Source organism: Mytilus californianus, unplaced genomic scaffold, assembly GCF_021869535.1.
Source record: "Mytilus californianus isolate M0D057914Y unplaced genomic scaffold, xbMytCali1.0.p SCAF_1, whole genome shotgun sequence".
NCBI lineage: Eukaryota > Metazoa > Mollusca > Bivalvia > Mytilida > Mytilidae > Mytilus > Mytilus californianus.
The window spans coordinates 127,446,093-127,466,920 of record NW_026262581.1 but is presented as its reverse complement, the minus strand read 5'-3'; the positions used below and the strand labels follow the sequence as shown (position 1 = coordinate 127,466,920).

Here is a 20,828-nt window from a genome sequence, read left to right as displayed (position 1 = left end):
AGATAAAGCTACACATGCTTCATAACTTATCATATACATTTACAATGTAGATAGATATGTATAAAAGTAAATGTGAAGTGTAATACTTCGTTGTCGAACCGAAAGCACACTAACGATTCCACGAAAAAGGTGACATCTAGAGGTCTGGTTTAAAATAACGAGAGATTATCTTAGAATTCATTTGCTAAAATATCCTTTTCTTTTTTTATTCAGCATCATTTCAGCAGCACATGTATATGAATTATATATAAATGTATTTCGTATGATAAAATATTCAAGAGGCTTGTATTTGTTATAGCTTTCTTCTTTCTTGTATACACTGAACCAAGGGTTGCACTCTTAAAACTGCACAATCTCTTTCAAAGTTGTTAGGACGTCACCAATAAATGGTCGGTTGACAGGTACGGAATATATGTTTCTCAGGTGGGAACGGATATATTTACAACCTCTTTTGCCTGTCTTTGTGCCTAATTTATCATCAATATTTCAACCAATAAGAGGCAACAATATGTTACTGATGTTCTAAACTCGTAAATCCATATTGTTTATACTAACCAGTAGGAAAACCTGAGGCAGACCGTTTCCTGCTGATCATAGATTAATATTTTAAGATATAAAACCCACGAAAACAAAGTCAGAAAGTCGTCACTAGTGTTCAATCTTTGTTTTGAGAGATTTTTCCTTTTTATTTCCGATTCATAACACCGGATGTGACTTATTAGCCAGCGTTAACTTAAAGAATGCAATATGGTTGTGCCTACAGAGCTCCTGTTTAAAAAAAGTGTTTTCTAATTAAAATATGTAATTATGTGAAAATTGAAAAGTTCTATATTAAGATTTTAGTTCAAGGAAGGGTAAGACTGATAAAAAAAATACCAATAGCACATCGGAACTAAATAAAGCGTCAAGTAAAAAAAAATCTGAAATTTGCAGTAGATTAAAAACTAGAAAGTTTTTCTATGAATTTGTTAGGGAATCACTGATGGTCAGCAAGAACCCTTTGGTATAGGTGACTTTTAGGCGGCCCATCCATAATAAAATCATATCACTGAATACGTGCATGAATACGTAAATAGAATGTTATATTGTTTTTTAAAATAAATATTTTTATGTAATCTTTTTCTCAATGTCCATTGATGTTTTGATGACTAAAATGCGATGTAGTCTTAATGTTTGCAAGAACAAAAATATTCAATTTTAACTATTTTTGAATAAAAAAAGAAATGTTCTTTAACATCTGTTGATTATTGTCCATTACCTCATCTAAAGGTAAATTGTCAGACTTAAATAACGACAGAATTGGTAAGAATAATTTTAATGGTAATTTTCCAAGCCAAATCATACAGCTGATAAAAATAAACGAAAATAAGTAATATTTTAAATGACTAAGCATTAATTTTTATTGAAATATTCAGTTATATCAATTAAATGTAGTTTACAGTGTTAGCATTTCTTTACAAACATAAATTCCAAACAAAATACAGTTCGTCAATCATTGTATCGTGTTACAAAAATGATAATTACAATTTATGATTATCGTTTCTATTTGTTTAAGCGAACTTATCAATGCCAACATGTGTATCTTTAAGTTAATTGCGACGAAATGAAATATTGCAATTTTATGAAAATGTAAAACGATTTAATTAATTAATTTAACGTGGATACTAACTCGTCCTTGGTTTTTGTTAATCAGGTTTTCTGTTTGTAAACTGAACAACTTGTTTTAAAAAGTACATATAATCAATGTGGAAAAGTTGGCGCATGCCTTAACGTATTAGAAGCTTTGAGAATTATATATATTTATCACTTGGTAGCAAATACCACAACACGTAAAACCCTAGTAGTTGTTACTTCAGTTTACTGTGATGCTCACGTAATCATGGAATCCCCTCGAAACTGTGGAAATCGGTTTCGTAGGAAGGATAAAAGTATGTACTCGATATTTCCTTTGGTAGCCATCATGGTGTGGAATCAATCAATACAGTTTCCCCTGAATATTCTAATTATTTTGGTAAAAATGGTAAGAGGAAATGGTTATAAGCAATTCCTTTAAGCAAATATTAAAAATTGTTTCATTACAAAATTGGTAAGGACAAGTTTTTGAATATATTCCGACCAGAATAATTCGTAGGTATGGAGACTATAAATCTGATACAAGGTTATCAATATTCACTTTCGCACGATACTTGCTTTGATACACAAGTTTATGGAGGGCAAAATACATAAAAACGCGAAGAAGCATCAATTAAAAAAACGATTACCACTGTTTTGTTTATATACTCATGTTGATAAATCGTTAGTTTTTTGTGTAGTGTTTTATAATCTGTTGTTTATTTTTTCGTCTTTTTTCTTTTGGCCATGGTGTTGTCTGTTTTCTTCGACCAATGGTGTTTGATCCCTCTTGATATCGTTTCACTTGAGTAAACTAAAAGTTAACAGAAAAATAAAATAATACAAACCTTCAAATAAAATGAATGACAAGTGAAGATACAATACCATCTTGTTCAAGGAAGGGACAAATCATAATTTGTAAACAAACACCAAGATTCGAACAAATAAAAAATTCTTAGAAACTGACATCATCAAGATTCTTTATGATTTGATTGACAAAATATATGGTCGTTTGGAGGACATTTTTTTTTATTGAACACTAGGACCTCATATAGACACAAACCGTTCACCTCTACTCATCGACGTTCCATTTTTCTTACGAGTCAGATTTAATACAGAGCTCTCAGAAAAAAGTATTAACAAAAATACCGAACTCCAAGGTTAATTCAAAAAGGGAGAAGTCCATAAAACCTGGAAAAAAATCAAAAGTTAGACTTTATCAACTAACGGGACGAGTGGAAAACAACTGTTATATTCCTGACATATATATATGCATTTTCCGAAGAAATTGGTGGTTTAACCTTACCTTAGCTAGCTACACCTCCCTCTTGTATGACAGTTGTTTAAGGTTCCGTTACATTGACAAAATTGGGTGAGCAACCCAAACAGACACAATTAGTTAATGTGACAATAATTTGGATCCAGCTGCCAAAACTGTAAACATACATCACAGACATATAACACAACTGACTAAAAATTCAAACACACATACAAATGAGGAATGAAAAAAAGATATCATCATCATTTATTTTTCAAAATATAAATAATGTCCACTCACTAAATAATTCAAAGTTGTGGACTATGTTAATCGCATCCATTCGATTGAATTGATCATAAAGGATGCTACAAATATAAACTTGAGTCTACTTTTATCTTGACATAATCTTAAAATTGGCAATGAAGTTCGGTTGAGAAGTAAAATAGTATAGTATGGTATAGGAACTGCTTGCCTTTCCGGAGCACCCGAGTTCACCCTGGATCATGTTGATCAATCTTTAGTTTTTTGTTTAGTGTTTTGCGAAAGAGGGACGAAAGATACCAGAGGGACAGTCAAACTCATAGATCGAAAACAAACTGACAACGTCATGGCCAAAAATAAAAAGACATTCAGACAAATAATAGTACAGATGACACAACATAGAAAACTAAAGACTAAGCAACACGAACCCCACCAAAAACTGGGGGTGATCTGTTGTTGTTATTTTCGTTGTTTTTCTTTTTTATGGTGTTGTCTGTTATTATTCATCTTTGTTGCTGAACGTGATCAGAAAATACGTGTTGTTTGAAAGGATATCTTGATTACAACATGGTCTGTTGGTAGACTATCCGTCTCCGATTATTCCGTCTGACCAGTATCTAGTGATATAGTATTCGAATGATTGTGTCCAAAAGTTCCAGCTTATGATAGTATGTGATAAATAATACTAAGGTTGCAACTCTCTCAGGCTAATTTTACATAATGTTTCACCTGTTTTGTTAAGGGACGTCCGGTCATTTTACTTTCCAAACTTTTATGTAAGTGTCTTTCTAAACTTTTGGTATCGAACATACTGAAGACAAGAAACACATGTTGTGTGCATGGAAATATATAATACATTTTAGTTTAACTTATATAAACTTTAGTTGAGATTTTCCCACAAATGAGTACAAAGGTAACGATAAAAACATAAATATAACAAAGGAAATATAAGGTTAATATCAATTTTGTATGTAACCAAATCTCATTGGTAATTTTCAAATATGTAGAAATAAACACAATATAGATATCAGGTTTAAAATTTAGTATGCCAGACTCGCGTTTCGTATACAAAAGACTCTCAGAAGTGACGCTCGAATAAAAAAAGGTAAAAAGTACGTAGTTGAAGCGCATTGATGAGCCAAATTCCGAAAGGCATTGTCAAATACAGCTAAGGTAATCTATTCCTGGGTAGAAATCCTTAGTATTTACAAAAAAACACTCAACGTTTTAATTAGCATCTAGTGTATAGTTGAATTAATCATAGCAATCATATCTCTCTAGTATGTTTATATTAACATGTGTTCTCAAGGAAAAACCTTTCTGTTTCTTAATTCTAAAATAATACAATTCATTCAACTATAAGAATGAAAATCGCGAAAATGAAGACTTATATCAAGGTCAATGAGACACGCTCAAATGAATAATATCTGCAATACTTTTGAACTATAAAACAGTATCACCAAGGATAGAACACTTTTGATATTTTGGCAGTTGTTGTATATATCTAACAGTTATGTGACGTTTATAACATTTTACGTTTAACTTTAAGGAATAAAAATGATAAAAATTTGCTCCATGTGTTTGAACAATGAAACCAATGGCACTAGTATCCTGTGCTATTTTTTGATTACATGATTCTGCACCATATCTGTCTGAAAATGATAAGACTTTGATTAGCTTCAAGCGTAATCTAAGACATTAATCGACAATTTCCTTCAAAATGATATCTTTGTCAGCTTAAGTCAAAATTTAAATGAAATCAGTCCTGTCAATGCTGGAAATCGAAATGGCAAGAATGCCGTGTTTTTCAAACTTTTTTTTATTTCCGTTGAAGTATTATGTCAGGATGTTAAATGCATTTATCATGTCTTTCACAAGATATATTACTACTCTAGAGTATTGATTTTCTTTGTAATCAAATGCAGTAATAATTCTACTTCCATTTAGTGTGACAAATTAAGTGGGAGACAAGAATGAAATTTATACTAATTCCCGCAATTACTAGTGTTGTATTTAATTGTCATATTACAAGTATCAATATTTTCAACCTGATTTTAAAGGTAGAATATGCAAAATTATAATTAATTTATTTGGTTTCAAAAACAGTTTTTGGATACAAAAAGGAAAGTAAATCTTGATTTAAATTGTGTATGTTGATGAAAGAACACAATTGCCTTAATATTGATACGATTATTACATATTGAAGGATTTGTATGAATACTACTTGATTATTAACTAACTTCCTACATAATAGCATTCCTAATATTCCATACTTAGATACTTTTCCTAGATGTGAAATAACCGAATAAGTTTTATCACCGAGTTTGTACTTGCATGAGCAAATCGACGGGTGTCATATGTGGAGCAGGATTTGCTAAACCGCCCGAAGCACCTTCGATTTCCCCGGTTTCTTGTTGGATTCGTGTTGCTCAGTCATTAACATTCTATGTAGTGTTTTGCATACTCTTGTATCATTTTTGTTCTTTTGTCGTTTTTCGTTTTTTTTCAATGTCTTCGTCAGTTTGTCTTCGACGTATGAGATTGAATATTCCTTTGATATCTTCTGTCTCTCTTTTATAAAGGCACAAATGGATCAATTGTCTAAATTGTTCTCACTGGGTCGACACCTCTCCGCCCTCAGATAATATTTAACTGAAAATTGTAGATTGAACTATTAGACTAAGTAAACCCTAAATGATTTCATGTTTTGTTCAGATCCTAATTAGTTTACAGCTGACGTCCGTCGTTCCTTAGAAACATTTTAAGAATCCTCTCTTCTGAAACAATTCAGCCTATCAAAACCAGAATAGTCTCAATCACCTAAAAATTATCTGGTCTCAAAACGTGTCAAAATATTAATACGATCAACCAAAATGACTGATGTTACTAATATAACATATGTGCATACATTTTAATTCTTTAATACATTCCCTTGTAAATATTTAGCGTTTTTTTCAGTAATTTTGGATAACTGCTGTAAAATTTGAAAAAGCTGATCTATCATGACATACATGTAATCATAGAATTGAAAATGGAAATGGGGAATGTGTCAAGAAACAAAAGAGCAAAAAAAAACAAAAACAGCTTAAGGTCATCAATGGGTCTTTAACTCAGCGAGAAAATGCCGGTTTTTCATCAGAAAATAATATGAAGTTTAGTGCGCAGTTTTCCGACATCCTATGAGATGATGTGCTTTTTAATGAAATATGAGTGTATCATGATCATTTGCTCATGGTTTAAGAAGTTTAGTCCAATACATAGATATAAGAAGATGTGGTATGAGTGCCAATGAGACAACTCTCCATCCAAGTCATAATTTGTAAAAGTAAACCATTATAGGTCAAAGTACGGCCTTCAACACGGAGCCTTGGCTCACACCGAACAGCAAGCTATAAAGGACCCCAAAAAATGACTAATATTCACATTACACAATTTATCGCCATGTAACTTAGATATTTCATTTTTATGTAGTCAGGGCTTCTGATGTCTTTTTTCCTCGCAGCAATAACTTGTTATGTGTTTCTAGAAGGTTTATTATAAAATGGTATACTTGCTAATGTTCATCACCGACATACTAATTTACATCTAGACGAAATTCTATCTTAATGGCTTGATTGAAGAGTTGTATAAGTCAAGTAGTGAAATGTATAGGAAAACAAAGATAGGAAGTCACTAGTGAATTAAATTCGTGTGAGTAAATGTAATCGATGGTAGACACCACACATCTATATTGAGATAGTACCTGTAAAACAAGCAAACATTTTATTAATGCCATACTGTGTTATAATTCTAAAATATTTTAAAATGCAGATGTTCCATCAAAAACAGATTGACATATACCAGACTTAATTATTTACCAAATACTAATTGCTATATAAGCTCTTCTAGCATCACAAACATAACGCGGACAATACAAGTATTATAAAATTAGGAGATGTGGTTTAAATGCCAATGAGACAACTATCCATCAAAATCCCAAATGAAGCAGATTGAAGCAACATAAGTATGTTGCCAGACCAACATGTAGGCTCGAAAATCGCTGATACAAAACTTCTTTTTTAAAACTTTATTTCAATGTTGTGTTTTTGATTTAATTTGTGAATTTTTTAATTAAGGTTAAACGTTGCTGTTCTATTATTGGTACTTTCGAAGTGGTTATTTCAACTTGACTGTGCGGAAACTTTGGCTAAGAAGATCATGACAATAACATCTTGATTAAATTTGGTACGTCCGAAACGCTTTTCTAGATTTAGCTTCTTCAGTAACGCTCATCACTAAAATTTGGAAAACCAGGGATGAATAAATACTTAAGGAACTAAATGACCAAAACGGACACAAAATAAATAGCCAAACCTTTCTGATCTAAAATATGGCTGAAGGAGTTCGCACCCTACTTTCTTAAAGCGATTTTAATGTCACATTGACGGATACGTATTACCTCGTCTAATTTATAAAAAGCTTTTGTCATCAAAATCTTGGTAGGAAAACATGGTCTGGAATGCCGTATTAATCCGTTAGATATATACTTTATATACAGGTCCTACGATTATTATAATATAAAAGTTGGAACATTAACAACTGAAAAACTAAAATCCCCTCTCTTGTGGTAACGTTTCGTTTTTAACACGGCTTCATGTACTATTAGGAGAAAACCAACTCCCTCGAACAGCTATGCATAGTAATCACCTGCAAATATTTCTGAATTGGGTTCCAAAATAGTTTAAGTTTTGGGGCTCAAGTGTTTATAGACAACTAAAAAAAATGTGTGCCTCATATTTGTTAAATATAATAAAATTAATTTCCATCAATAACGTCTAGTTATTGACATAACGGGAACAGTTGCAATTTGTTTTGTCTAAATAAGTTCAACTGAATTATAGATTCTCGTATACTGAAACTTCATTTCCAATTATCTTTTCGTAAAATTTGTTTACTCCAAGTACTATTTTAACTGAAAAAGCACCATGTTATGTTTTTCAATCTGGAATAAACATAAGATATCGTGCGAGTTATAGTAAACCTGACAAAAAAGTGGTTTAGATATCTGGCTGACATTCTCAGAACAGATATTTGTTATAAAGCAATTCACACTTTAAAGAGGATATTATGAAAAATTCATTTACTGTAAAGCAGATATATAACTTATTTTGTTCTTACTGATATAAATAAAATGTTACCAGTATTAACAACATCTTTTAAATTACATTAGAATTGGGAATAGCTGATACACTGTAAGGTGAAGTTGATAAACATTAAAACGTAGTCGATAGTACCCATAATTAATAATAATACTGACAGTCTTTGTGTCTAATGTTGGATCACTATTCACTGTAGTCTTTTTTCATTGGCAATAATTAATATTATTGACGACGCTTTTAACATTTTGTCTTGAATTGATTGAAATTATATCCTGTGCAAGAGTAATTGAAGTTAAGGGTTCCTTTGACGATAGTAATGACCATCCTTAACATCTTCTACGCAAAACAGCAGACCGTTTTATGACTTTAAACACCACAGGCGAAGATGAAATAAGAAATACGGTAGATAATTTAACCGTACCTTTTAACAGATATTTTTTTCTAAATGAAAACATTTCAAACAATAACTTCTTGTTAATGCATTTATATGTTTTGAATGTGATAAAGTATATGTTAAGCTAGGTTTTATCGTTCTATTCCCACTTGATTTTGTTGTTTGTATGTAGTTTTTTCGTTTTTTCTTACTAACAATCGATAGATTTTTTTAATAATTTGCCAAACTGTAGTTTATATCATGGTTTTCAAAATTATAATAAAAGTATGGGTCACATTGGTTATTTTCAAGCTACAGGTAGTACAAAATTGTCAGATTTAGAATAGATTATACATTGAAAAACTATTTTTTTGTGATAGACAGAAAGTTAAACAAGAGAATTTTAAGATACAATATGAGAAGAAAGTTCTGACTTGTAATGTACTTTCAGAAAATCAAAAGAAAAATTGGGTTCCTGTGACTTGTTTTCTTGCTACAAAACAAAATAGGTAAATTTACAGCACATTCCTTTATGAAGGTAGATTATCTCAGTTATCTCTCCTTTTATAGCTTTGTATTTGTAAAAACCGTCATTATAATAAGATAAAACACATAATGTCACATCGTGATTTCCTTGATAGATGGTTGCTACTTACAAGGAAGCTATCAAAATTTTGAGTCCTGTTTGACATATTGGTCTTTACCTGGTTTTGTACTAATACTTCTTTGGCTCTCACTTTTTTAAGAATTATTTTGAGCGTTCCTGATAAAGATAAATGAGAAGAAAAAAACGCTTTGGACGCACATAAGTTTAAAAGTGTTATGTTCCTATTGTGTTATTATTGCTTTGATTCATGTGGTCTTAAAATGCCATGTGCACATTTTTGGGGAGGTTATGTTGTCGCATCGCTCTTCCTTGCAAGTCATTTCGTTGAATTCCATAAAATGTACCATTTCCTGTTTTCAAATTCAATACCAATTGACCAGTTTATAAAAGTCGTTTTCTTAATGGCTTGATAAATTGACTTGAACAATCTCATCATCTTCGTACATATAATATCTTTGATGTGAAGCACACATGTCATTGCCTGTTTTCTAGTTCGTACATTTAACTAGCATTGTTATGACTCTTTTATTATAAGCCTGGTAGCTTTGATGAAATTTTACTTCTAATCTATAATGACAAGTCTTTTTCCTATATATCAGTAATTGTAGACATATATACATTTTCTTCGAAACGGACAATAAACTCGACAAAATGAGACTATTTACGTGACGGGGACGACAGGATACTAATGGAATAAAATAAATGAATAGCTCTTTGGTTCCACCTGGGGTATTTCTTTGATTTTCAAATTTAAATTTTGCGAAGTTAATGTTTTTTTTTTGCTATTGTATATTATGTTTTGAAATGAATACCATTTGGCATCTGACATGTTTTTACGATATCTCCGCCAGGATTTTGTACACTTAACGAAGATTTATTTATCATGAAAGGAACATTCAGCCTTTTATCGAAACATGTTAAACGAAAACTACTTATTGATTCTAATAGTTAAAATTTTAGCATCGTATTTAATTTGACAATAAGTTGGGGAAAGCTTCCAAGGGAAAAACTTAATGGTCATTTGTTGAGGGCTTTAATGATAGATACCGGTCGAAGATAGATTAAGAACTGTATTTCAGGCTTTACTTCCGTTTAAATATTGAACTTAAGATCCTACCTACCTAATTTGTCTTCTTTCCTATGTTTTTGAGTTGCTGTCTCATTGAAGTATTCTGTACAGGTTTTAATTGGATTTCACATGCACATGGGTACCGTATATATCGCACCAAAATATTCAAAGGATGTGAAAACCAAGTAAAAATGAAGGTTTTAACAGAACATTGCGTCTCAAATGGAGGGAATAATAGATCAAAACCAAGTCTAAAATGGACGGACTCATCATAAAACAGACTTTAAAATGGAGGGACTAATCGGAAAACTGAGTCAGAAATAGAGGGACTAATGAAAAACCGAATCTTAAATTAAGATGATAAAAGAAAAACCACATTGTATTTGATTTTAGTTATCAATAGGCTGGCTGATCATGTTTATTGAAATATTCATAAGTGAAATCAGTCCTTTTGTATAGAAACATTAACTCATAATAATATCGAATATAGTCAATACCTAAGTAATATCCTCAAAAATGACAATATAAATTTCTTGGAACTTTATTACACAAAATACACCCCCATATTTAGAAAAATACCAAAAAACTCTGGTAGTCAATCTATTTTTTTTTTGTTATATGATGTAGTAATAGAGGTGGATGGAAATAACTCCTTTAAGACTTCTGAATAACTTGTTATTCGGCAGGTAGCAGGTCCACTATCATACATGCACGTCTGTTGATCATTGTCTTTTTGTTGAAAAGTACTTAGATTTTCATCAACACATATATTTAGTTATAGATGATATGGTGATGTTATGCCAAGAAAAGTGCCACACTTCAAAAAGATTATAGAGCAATGAAACATTAGATAAAAATGAAATGTTTTCAACTTTTCTTTTGTTTTTTATTAACTAAACATGATGATCTTCTACACTTCTGATTGATGTCTGAAAAAAATAAAATAGACATTGTAATTCTCCCTCAAAAGGATAGATCTTGAAATTCAGTCTATGCAATCTATCTATCGACATCCACATAAAGTTCATGCTGCTATACCAAACCGGTATCTGTAAAGTAGTTGGGGAGACAGAATCAAAACTAAACAAAAACCGGACATTTTAAAAGTTAAAACATCAACACGTCTCTGTTGCATAACTCCTGTAACTTTCAATGTTACCATGAAAACTTTAAAATAGTTTGTATAAGATTTGCCATATGGAGATTGTTATTCTAGCAGAGTATTATAGCGTTATTGTACTGATATTACGTGTCCCTAGCAGTATGAATAAAGGCAACAGTAGTATATCGCTGTTCAAAAGTCATAAATCGATTAAGAGAAAACAAATCCGGGTTACAAACTAAAACCGGGGAAACACATCAACTATAAGAGAAAAACAACGGAACAACAGAAACACTGAACTGCAACAAAAACAAACGCCAACATACATAGAAACGAACTATTTGATATCAACTGCCATGTTCCTGACATATGGTATTATTTACGATATAAGTAAAATAATCCTTATATAATATAGTATCAAACATTTCAGCAACACTGATAACATACTTTGTCCCATTTCTTCAGATCTGATGTCATCATTAAAGACGCAATGTCCATTTCCGCTACCTTCTTTATTTCAGTCTCACCTTCTTACATGCAAGTATACTTTAATGGCGTTCAACAACAACCAATCAAACAATGTTTTTAAGGGATATTTATAAAGAAAGATCAGTTATTGTAAATATTACACTTTTATTTGATAAAAAAGATCTACATGAAATATTTGTTACTATATTATGAAACGCCAAACATTGATATTCCTGCTCAAAAATAAGGAAAACATTGTTATTCCTATTCAATATCATGAAAAACAGAAAAAGGATTTTAATCAAATACATATTTAAATTATCAACATTGAAGTTAAAACATTTGTGAGTAATGAAGACCTCTTTCCTCTATGGCGCTTTCCGAGAAATAATAGATAAAAAGGAGAACTGAATCACCAAAATAATAGACAGTACAACATGTATCTGAAATATTAAAATCTTGCCTTCAAATGATTTTTAGGGGAAGTAGATAACAGCATATTTTACGTCCTTTGCTGCACATCAGGTTCTCTCTCATTCTCGCACATTCGATGAGAAAAAACAATTCAGTTCGGTTATATTTTCAATGATTCTTTAAGTTTATATCAACTGATTCACGTCAGTTTAACGGAATGATGTGAGAAAAATGTCAAGTTCACCAACTTATTGATTATCTGATTACTTTAGATGTTAATCTTATATACTGAATCAACCAAAAAAAAAGTATGTTTTATGAATACCACGAATATAAAAGAAAAAAAATCGTTTTTTAAACAACAATATCTTTTTGTTCATTAAATCTTGGTTGTTACAAAAACCATCCAGAATCCAAGCTTCTCTTGATGTACCCTGCTACATTTCACGGACTACCAAGGGAATAATCAGCTGATTAGATTTATTGACATATACACTGTTGTCTAGAAGAAAAAAATCATAGAGAACAAAAACTGAGTCGTATACAGAATGGTTTTAAAAATATATCAAATCCAACAAATTATTCAATCTTGTATTATATCTGTAAAGTGCAATTAGTTTAAAAAATTGCTTTTTAATTAGTTATTATTTTTTTATCAAAGTTAATAAAAAGTCTGAAATAAAAAAAAAAGGTTTTATAATTATGAGACCTATATTTTTTTCCAAATCTATATGACATTGTATTTTTATTTAGCCTTAGTATATTATAATTAAATTTCAATTCAAGTTGACCCGTAAATAAAATATAGCAAACGGTACTTAAATGAAGATTTTGATCAAGATATAATAATATTATGTGGATGTTTCGAAGCAATCAATAACTTTTCCTCGTCTAAATTCAAATATTTCAAGCAGTAAAAATTAAGATTTTGTATTTGTATTTACGTTTTGATGATGCCAAAATAAGAAATATACACAACTCATATTTATCTATCCAGCGTTCATATATTTCAAAAAGAAAACAAAAGATTGTCACTATATACCGAACTAAGGACATCAAATAGGATTCAAAATAAACCTACACAGTAAGGCAAGATAAGTCAAAGACAGAAAAATGACACAGAAAAGGGATACATTTATCAACGCTAACTGAAGATATACTAGAAAAACAATATTTCAAAAAATAGCGGATGAGTTAATCGAAGGTCATATCTTGAACGATATAACACATTGATTTGTTTAAGTTATGATGACATTAATCGTAAAGTTTGTTTTCATTTGGAGAATTGGGGATTAATAGCAAATCTTTGATTAATTCTGTTTAATGTATTCATACATTTTATATAGACTCGGGATCATTTAGAACTTGAAATATTGTGTAGACACCTTAAAATGTTTTCGTATGTTGCCTTCTACATATAACTTGGTTATTTTGCTGTTTGGTTGCTGTCTCAATGCCGTATATATGCCATATTTATTCATTTGAATTGTTCATGGAGGCCACAATAATCCCTCTATTACTGGTGATTTATATATTGCTCATTACAGTAAACCATCAATATAGCAGCATCTGGAATGGAAAATTAAAACACTGAAATTTTATCTCTTCCGTCACTCTGTAGATAATTACTGTTAATATAGATTATACCTCTGCATCGAGTGTGATACGATATTTATCCACTCGAGACAGTTAAATTTTCAAATTTAAAACGCGAGGCACGCCGAGCATTTTAAATGAAAATTCAACTGTCAAGAGTTGAGAAATATCAAAATACACAAGATTTGGTGGTAGAATCAGTTTCTTTAATAATTTTAGACAATATGCAGACAAATTTAATCATTCTTTTCCAATGATATGAAAAAAAGATGTGTTCTTTCTATGTAACGTCATCAGGAAATGGTTACCTTTTTTGTGACGTCACAATGGGAAATTAAGAGAAAAGCAAGAAAATTTGACGTCTCGTCATTGAACTTAGAACTGAGATCAAACGAGTTGATTAAATAAAAATAATCAACAGGTCACGAAATGGAAAAATCGGCTAAGAATTAGAGAGACACGGAAAAATGCAGATTTGTAAGAGGTGTTTCATTAAAAGTTCCTTAAACTATGTCATTATGTTATTTTTTGTTTCATTTCCATGTAGATAGAAATATCAGCTCCAATGGTAACCTCACTGAATAAAGTTCTTTTTATCTATTTGTGTAAATAATATAACTTTTCAAATAGCTACAGAAAACTGACATTTACTGAGATTTGACGGCCTACACAAATCTTTAGAATTGTGGAGAATATACGCATAATGCACGCCATTATAGTTTGATTTAACACAGTATGACTGTAACCTTTTGTAACTCAGGTCAATTTGCTGCTGCTTAAAGAGACAACTGCAATACTTCACTGACCCTGCACAGTACCATGTTTAGTCAATCTATAGATTTAAATTTCACATCATTTTATTATGGAAAAGTTGCTTGCATTTATTATTGTATCGTGACAGTTAATTGTATTCACACATCCCCCGAGAAAAATCCCGTATTTCTGATTAAAACTTGAGACAAATAAGAAAGCTTCAGTGGAAACAACATTCTATAAGCTGTCTCACTTATACAAAAACCAACTTGTAATATTGTACAGACCTCATTTGTGATTGATGAGTCTTTTGTAGACAAAACGCGCGTCTAGCGTACACAATTATAAGCCTGGTAATGATGAGTCTTTTTGCATTGTTTTTGCAGGTGTACTTAATTTTCATTAAAAAGAATCAATCCATATTAAAAGTAACAAATTACATACATATTTTTTCGTATTTATCCAAATGCTCTGTATTATATTGCAGGTGTATATCTACGTAACACAGAGTGGAGTGAAGTGGAATGGAAAGATAGAACTAATAATAATCAGGATCGTTTCTCTGAACCAAATAATAGATCCATGGGTATATATTCTGTTACGAAAGGAAAACTTAATGAAATTTCAAAAGTTTTGTATCAGCACTAAAGACAGACACTGCAAATGTAACACTTTACACTTTATCAAAGCTCCTTGTCTACATACAAGTTTAGAGTCTCATTCCATGTCCCAATCTGGATTGTAGCATTTTCACATGTTACTTACCTGTATACTTGGGAACCAGAAAATCTCTCATTCCAAGCTGGACATACACATGTTTTGACACCATCATAGTGTCTGGATTGCACCCGATTAGGCGTTGATATGTGATACTGGTATCCATGTACCGAATTGCCAATGAATATATTGGAATGGTATTACAGTTATCTAAATTATTAACACACGAATTCAAATTGTTAGTGCAATGTGGACAATTACCTTATAAATCTTGTGTCATGATTGAACATAACCAGATATGAATGACTATTTAGTATATAAGAAAGGAACAATGAAGGAAAACAACAAGTTAGGAGGAATAAAGTTGTTTCTGCAGTGCTATAAATCAAATAGATAAAAAATACTCAAATAACCACACTTAACATAAAGATATATTTCTGACTGAATGAACTTTCCATTTCAATTTGACATTTGACTAATTCAATTAATTATTGAGAATGCAGCAATCCATATTTTAGATAATTTAGGATGCTGTGATGAGGTTTTATTACATTATCGTCAGTAAAGTGGTTAACATATGCTTTCTAAATAGTTAAATAATTAAAACAGTGTGTATAATACTCCTCATTGCGTAATCTCTTGCAGATTCACAATGCTAAATTGAGAAAGGTAATTCTTCTTTCTGACTGCAAAAAATTTCGTACGCAAACAATTGCGTCTGACTTCTAAAAGTTCCACCCGAAATCCAGGGGTCAGTTTACATCAGTCATACATTCAAAATAAGCGATGAAATAACAGAGTAGTTTTTTTTTTAAATCTACATCGACAGGTACCTTTATCTGTACAAAACAATATTGTTTTGGTGTAAAACATTTTAGGATACTTCACATGAAAAGCTTTATACATCTAAATGAAAATCTAATTCATATTTAAGGAAATTTCGATACGGAATATGAAATGAATTAGGACACTTCACATGAAAAGCTTTATATATCTAAATCAAAATATAATTCATATTTAAGGAAATGTCGATACGGAATTCAAAATAAATTAGATTTCTTGTAAGATTACTAGGGGCTTTCAATTTTGTCTATAATAAGTCCTTGCAAAATAGCCGGGCTAGAATGTATCTCTTTTTATTTAAAAAAAAATTCTTTCTGTAATATCAAAATCACAATAAATTAATAAACAGGTGCTGAAGTGATGCAATTTGTTAGAAAAGTATAAAAATAGTATTAACCTGGACAAAGACCTTTCAGGCCATAACATTCGGTCATCATTTTCTGTCTTCTAGCTTTTATTGTGATTTCATGTTTTTACATTTCTCTTTTAAATCATATTTGATCTTTTATCATTTCACTGTTTTCATTGGATTTTGTGTTGCATGGTTTTAGTTTTGTCGCATTTCACATTAAACTATGACTTTTTTCAGTTTTTAAGTTTTAAGAATTTGTCAAGAGATTCATAAAATCGGCTGATAAAAATGACTGATGACCAGGCATCACACGGCACTTTACGGATTGTTAGATGTCTCTTGTCTTTCTCTAGAACATTCCCAAATTTTTAAACCATGATATATGTAAATTCACTTATCTTCATACATGATCGAATACGAAATTCTAAAATAAAAGCAGAGTTTTCTATACAAACGAAAGACAGCACAATTGAAACAACACATACATTAATAAATAAAATAACAAGAATACAACACAATTCGTTAAAGCAAAGGCAAGATGAACCCCTTAAAATACAAATAAAGAAGATCACAAGCATCTCGAAATGACAAGCAGTTCCGGTTCCAATTGTGGAACCAAATCAAAAAGTGCATGTTCCCGAAAAAAAGAGGTCACAATGCAAGTATCTACACTTCACGATGTTTTATGATTCGTTTCTAAACCAGGGCAGTTCATTCATAAAACCACAATTATGAACTCGTCTATTCTGAAAGTCTTGTAAAATAGGTTAAGCGAGAAAATAGTAGTATTACCTTAAATATTTATAGTGTTGGAAATCGTTATCAAATATACTAGTAGCTATCATCGTGCGTGCAAATAAAAGAACTTGACAAAGAAATAGGAAAATCTAAGAGAAGATGCATAAAAATCAAACAATCTCTTTAATTTTTCTGATGATGCTTAATTTCAAAACAGGAATCCAATCATGAAGTTGACGATTACTACTACTAATGAACATAACAGATTTCTTGACTATAGATAGTCGAAAATAAACTGACAACGCTATGGCAAAAAACAGGAAAAGACAAAAAGACAAACAACATTATACAAAACACAACATGGAACACTAAAATAGATGTATCTAAAAAAAATACTTATGAACAGTTTGAATATAAACTATACAATAATGTTCAAGGCATGGATATGCGCATTATGTCGGACTGTGTGTCATCATGTTTACATTTTCGATGGTCCTAGAAAATCTTTAGGCGTGCCCAAAATAAAATCTGATTCATTCTTTTTATTACAATGAACACATTGGCAGATTTGACTAAACAAGTCCATAATAAAAAAAAAATGGTAATATATAGCTCTTCACGTGTTTTGTTACTGATACTTCCTTGGCTTTCAAATGTTTAGTTCTAAACGTTCCTGAAGAGTAAAACAAGAAAAGCACTTCGGACGCATAAATACTGTAAAGAGTTATTTTCATATTTAAGTACTGTGTCAATACCACTGGTTGGTAGACTATTAATCCCCGAGTTTATCATCAGCTCGGGACTCAGCACTTCGGTACTTATATGATTTATAACATACATTTTCTTATAACGCTCGTTGTTGAATTTAAATGTAATTGTGAAACTGCTTCATGCAGACAAAATTAACCTTAGATGCAAGTGGCTATTTTTTTTGGGTCCCTTTTGGTCATAGAGGATTTCACTTGGTTCGATACTAATCTTTCCTTGGCTTTCATGTTTTGGGTTTGAGCATTCCTAGTGGAGTTAAATTCCAAAAAGCGATTCGGACGCACAACATTTTAAAAATGTTTTGTTCGTTATTATTGCTTTGAATCATGAGGTCTGTCTTAATGTCTCATAACTTTAATCGAACTGTTTTCCCTCTTTTTGACACCAGTTCCAAACGATGACTTAGTCCATGTACAGGAACGCAATTATTAATACTACCCTATCAAAAATTGTTGATCGTATATACTTAAAGCAAACTCAAATACCAAAACCATCAATCGATATAGAAGAAATTGCTAGTTACAATCCAATATTTTCGCCGTAGCAGAATTGCCGAAAATACGATCTTGTCTTAAGTCTAAAGTAAATGTATGTGTAGATTTGACGAAACTCTTAATCTTTTAATAATGGCATGCAAATATCTGGGACATACGTGTTTTGCATTTATAAATTTTGGTAAAGTCGCTATGTGCCTACATCCTTAAAGTCAGACATTGTAAATGGCACATTTAAACCATATCCGAAAGATAATGAACTATTTCATTTGTATATCATAAGAATTCGGTCGGTTTTAAGTAGACTTTTATGTTGTTTTGATATTGCTCCAATAATACGGGTGATCAATATAAAATATATAATGAAACTTTTATTGTTTCTCCTTATTCATTGGAAAGTTATATTCTTATACCCTTGAGTCCACCTGAAATATCATATGTGTATTGAATATGTCAAGTATGCAAACAATAGTTTTCAATGACAGACATTTCACAGTTGTAGTGAAAAATAAATATCAAATAAAGGAAGTGATGTACTTCCTACTTAATACCAAACTGGGCTTTTCATCTAAAAAGAACATATGTTATTGTATATGTATTACTGTTATTGTAACTTCCCAAGAGCTTTTGTGATGTATTTGCTTCTTCAAAAGTGGACTTTGAATGCTTTCCACCTTAAATTGAATAAAATAATATGTTTTTTTTATGAGCACAAGATCATCAACAAGAGATGAATGTAAGTGCATGGTTTAAATTGTGAATAATTTTTTTTTACTTTTGTCACTACGCATAGTTAGTGTGTGAAAATATTAGATAAATGCTTAACACCCAAATGTGTTTATCCAATATAAGTTTTTCGAAATGTCGCAATATCGAAAAAAACAAAACAAAGCTAAATGTAACTGAATTGATAGAGTAAATAACATGGAAAAGAAAGCCCCACTAATCTATATTGAACAAGACTAGACGCTAATAAGAAGTACAAGGAATACTCACCCATCATGGGGTAACAAACACTAATGGTATCTAAGCTATTACCACATCAGTGATTTATTTTTGTTCCAAGTAAATTTATTGCTTTTATTTTAAATTTTTCATTTAATTTAAATTTGAATAAGAAGTAGTCATTTATTACGGTTTGGGTAGAAATGAAAGCAGAAGGAATGCTATCCTTACTCCATATTTAACAAGGATTAAGGAGTTTGATCTTAAATACGTTTTGCTTGCATTTAGTCTTTATTGGATACATAAATCTTAAGAGTTTCAATCAACAAGTGAGAAATTGATTTAATGCTACGTTGTACCAAGGATCTCTCTAATTGTCTAATAGTTTATTTCAAACCAAAAGCAATACAGCTTATATAGGTATATCATAAATATATACATGTATATCATAACAGAAGATTTTAAAAACAATCGGAAGCAAGACTACAAAGTATAAATCAATCAAAGGATTGTCCTCAAAATTTTATATCTGTGGCGTGTTTTAAATATTTTCTTTAATTATACAATTCCTTTACATTCCTGAAGAAAATGGTCAATACGCTTTTGTTTGAATAATTTCAAAATTAGTTCTTCGCATACAACATTCTGGGCATACCAAACATGGCCAAAACCTAAGCTAAGTTACATAAATTTAACATTATTAACCTATGATTACTTATTTCCTGATTCACACTCATCATACATGTCAATAGATATGGCACTTAGAATACAATTATATTCAATTCAATAAGATATATTACGATAAAATAAAAAAAATACCAAACTACAAGGAAAATTTAAAACGGAAAGTCCTTTATCAAATGGCAAAATAAAAAGCTCAAACACATCAAACGAATGGAAAACAACTGTCATGATCCTGACTTGGTACAGGCATTTCCCTATGTAGAAAATGGTGGATTGAACCTGGTGTTATAGCTAGCTAAACCTAGGAAACAGTTTTCTAAAAATTTAATGTTCACATCTTCATGTGAGGTTTTTTTGTCTCTCCTCACTTCTTTGAAAGTAATTTCGTTCACATTCGTATGTAAATTCTATAAAATGTACTTTTATCAGTCTTCGAATTCAATACCAAATGTCGTTTTCTTAATAGTTTCATAATATGACTTGAATAATCTCAACATCTTCATACATTTGATATCTTTGATGTAAACCACACGTCATTGCCTGTGTTCTAGTTCATACATTTTATTTGCATAGTTATGACTCTAGATCTTTTATTATAAACCTGGTAGCTTTGACGAGTTTTTACATCTAAACTGTA

General features: G+C 30.8%; 1 protein-coding gene across 1 annotated transcript in view; it reads left to right on the top strand.

Annotated features, from left to right (window-relative positions):
• Positions 1–16,055, top strand: part of LOC127733771 (prostaglandin E2 receptor EP4 subtype-like) — a 44,295-nt gene extending 28,240 nt beyond the window's left edge. Inside the window, exon 2 of the mRNA XM_052243088.1 lies at positions 15,138–16,055. Within this exon, the coding sequence (XP_052099048.1) occupies positions 15,138–15,395 (258 nt within the window). The 3' untranslated portion in view covers positions 15,396–16,055. The remainder of the gene's footprint in view (positions 1–15,137) is intronic.
• The last annotated feature ends 4,773 nt before the right edge of the window (positions 16,056–20,828 follow it).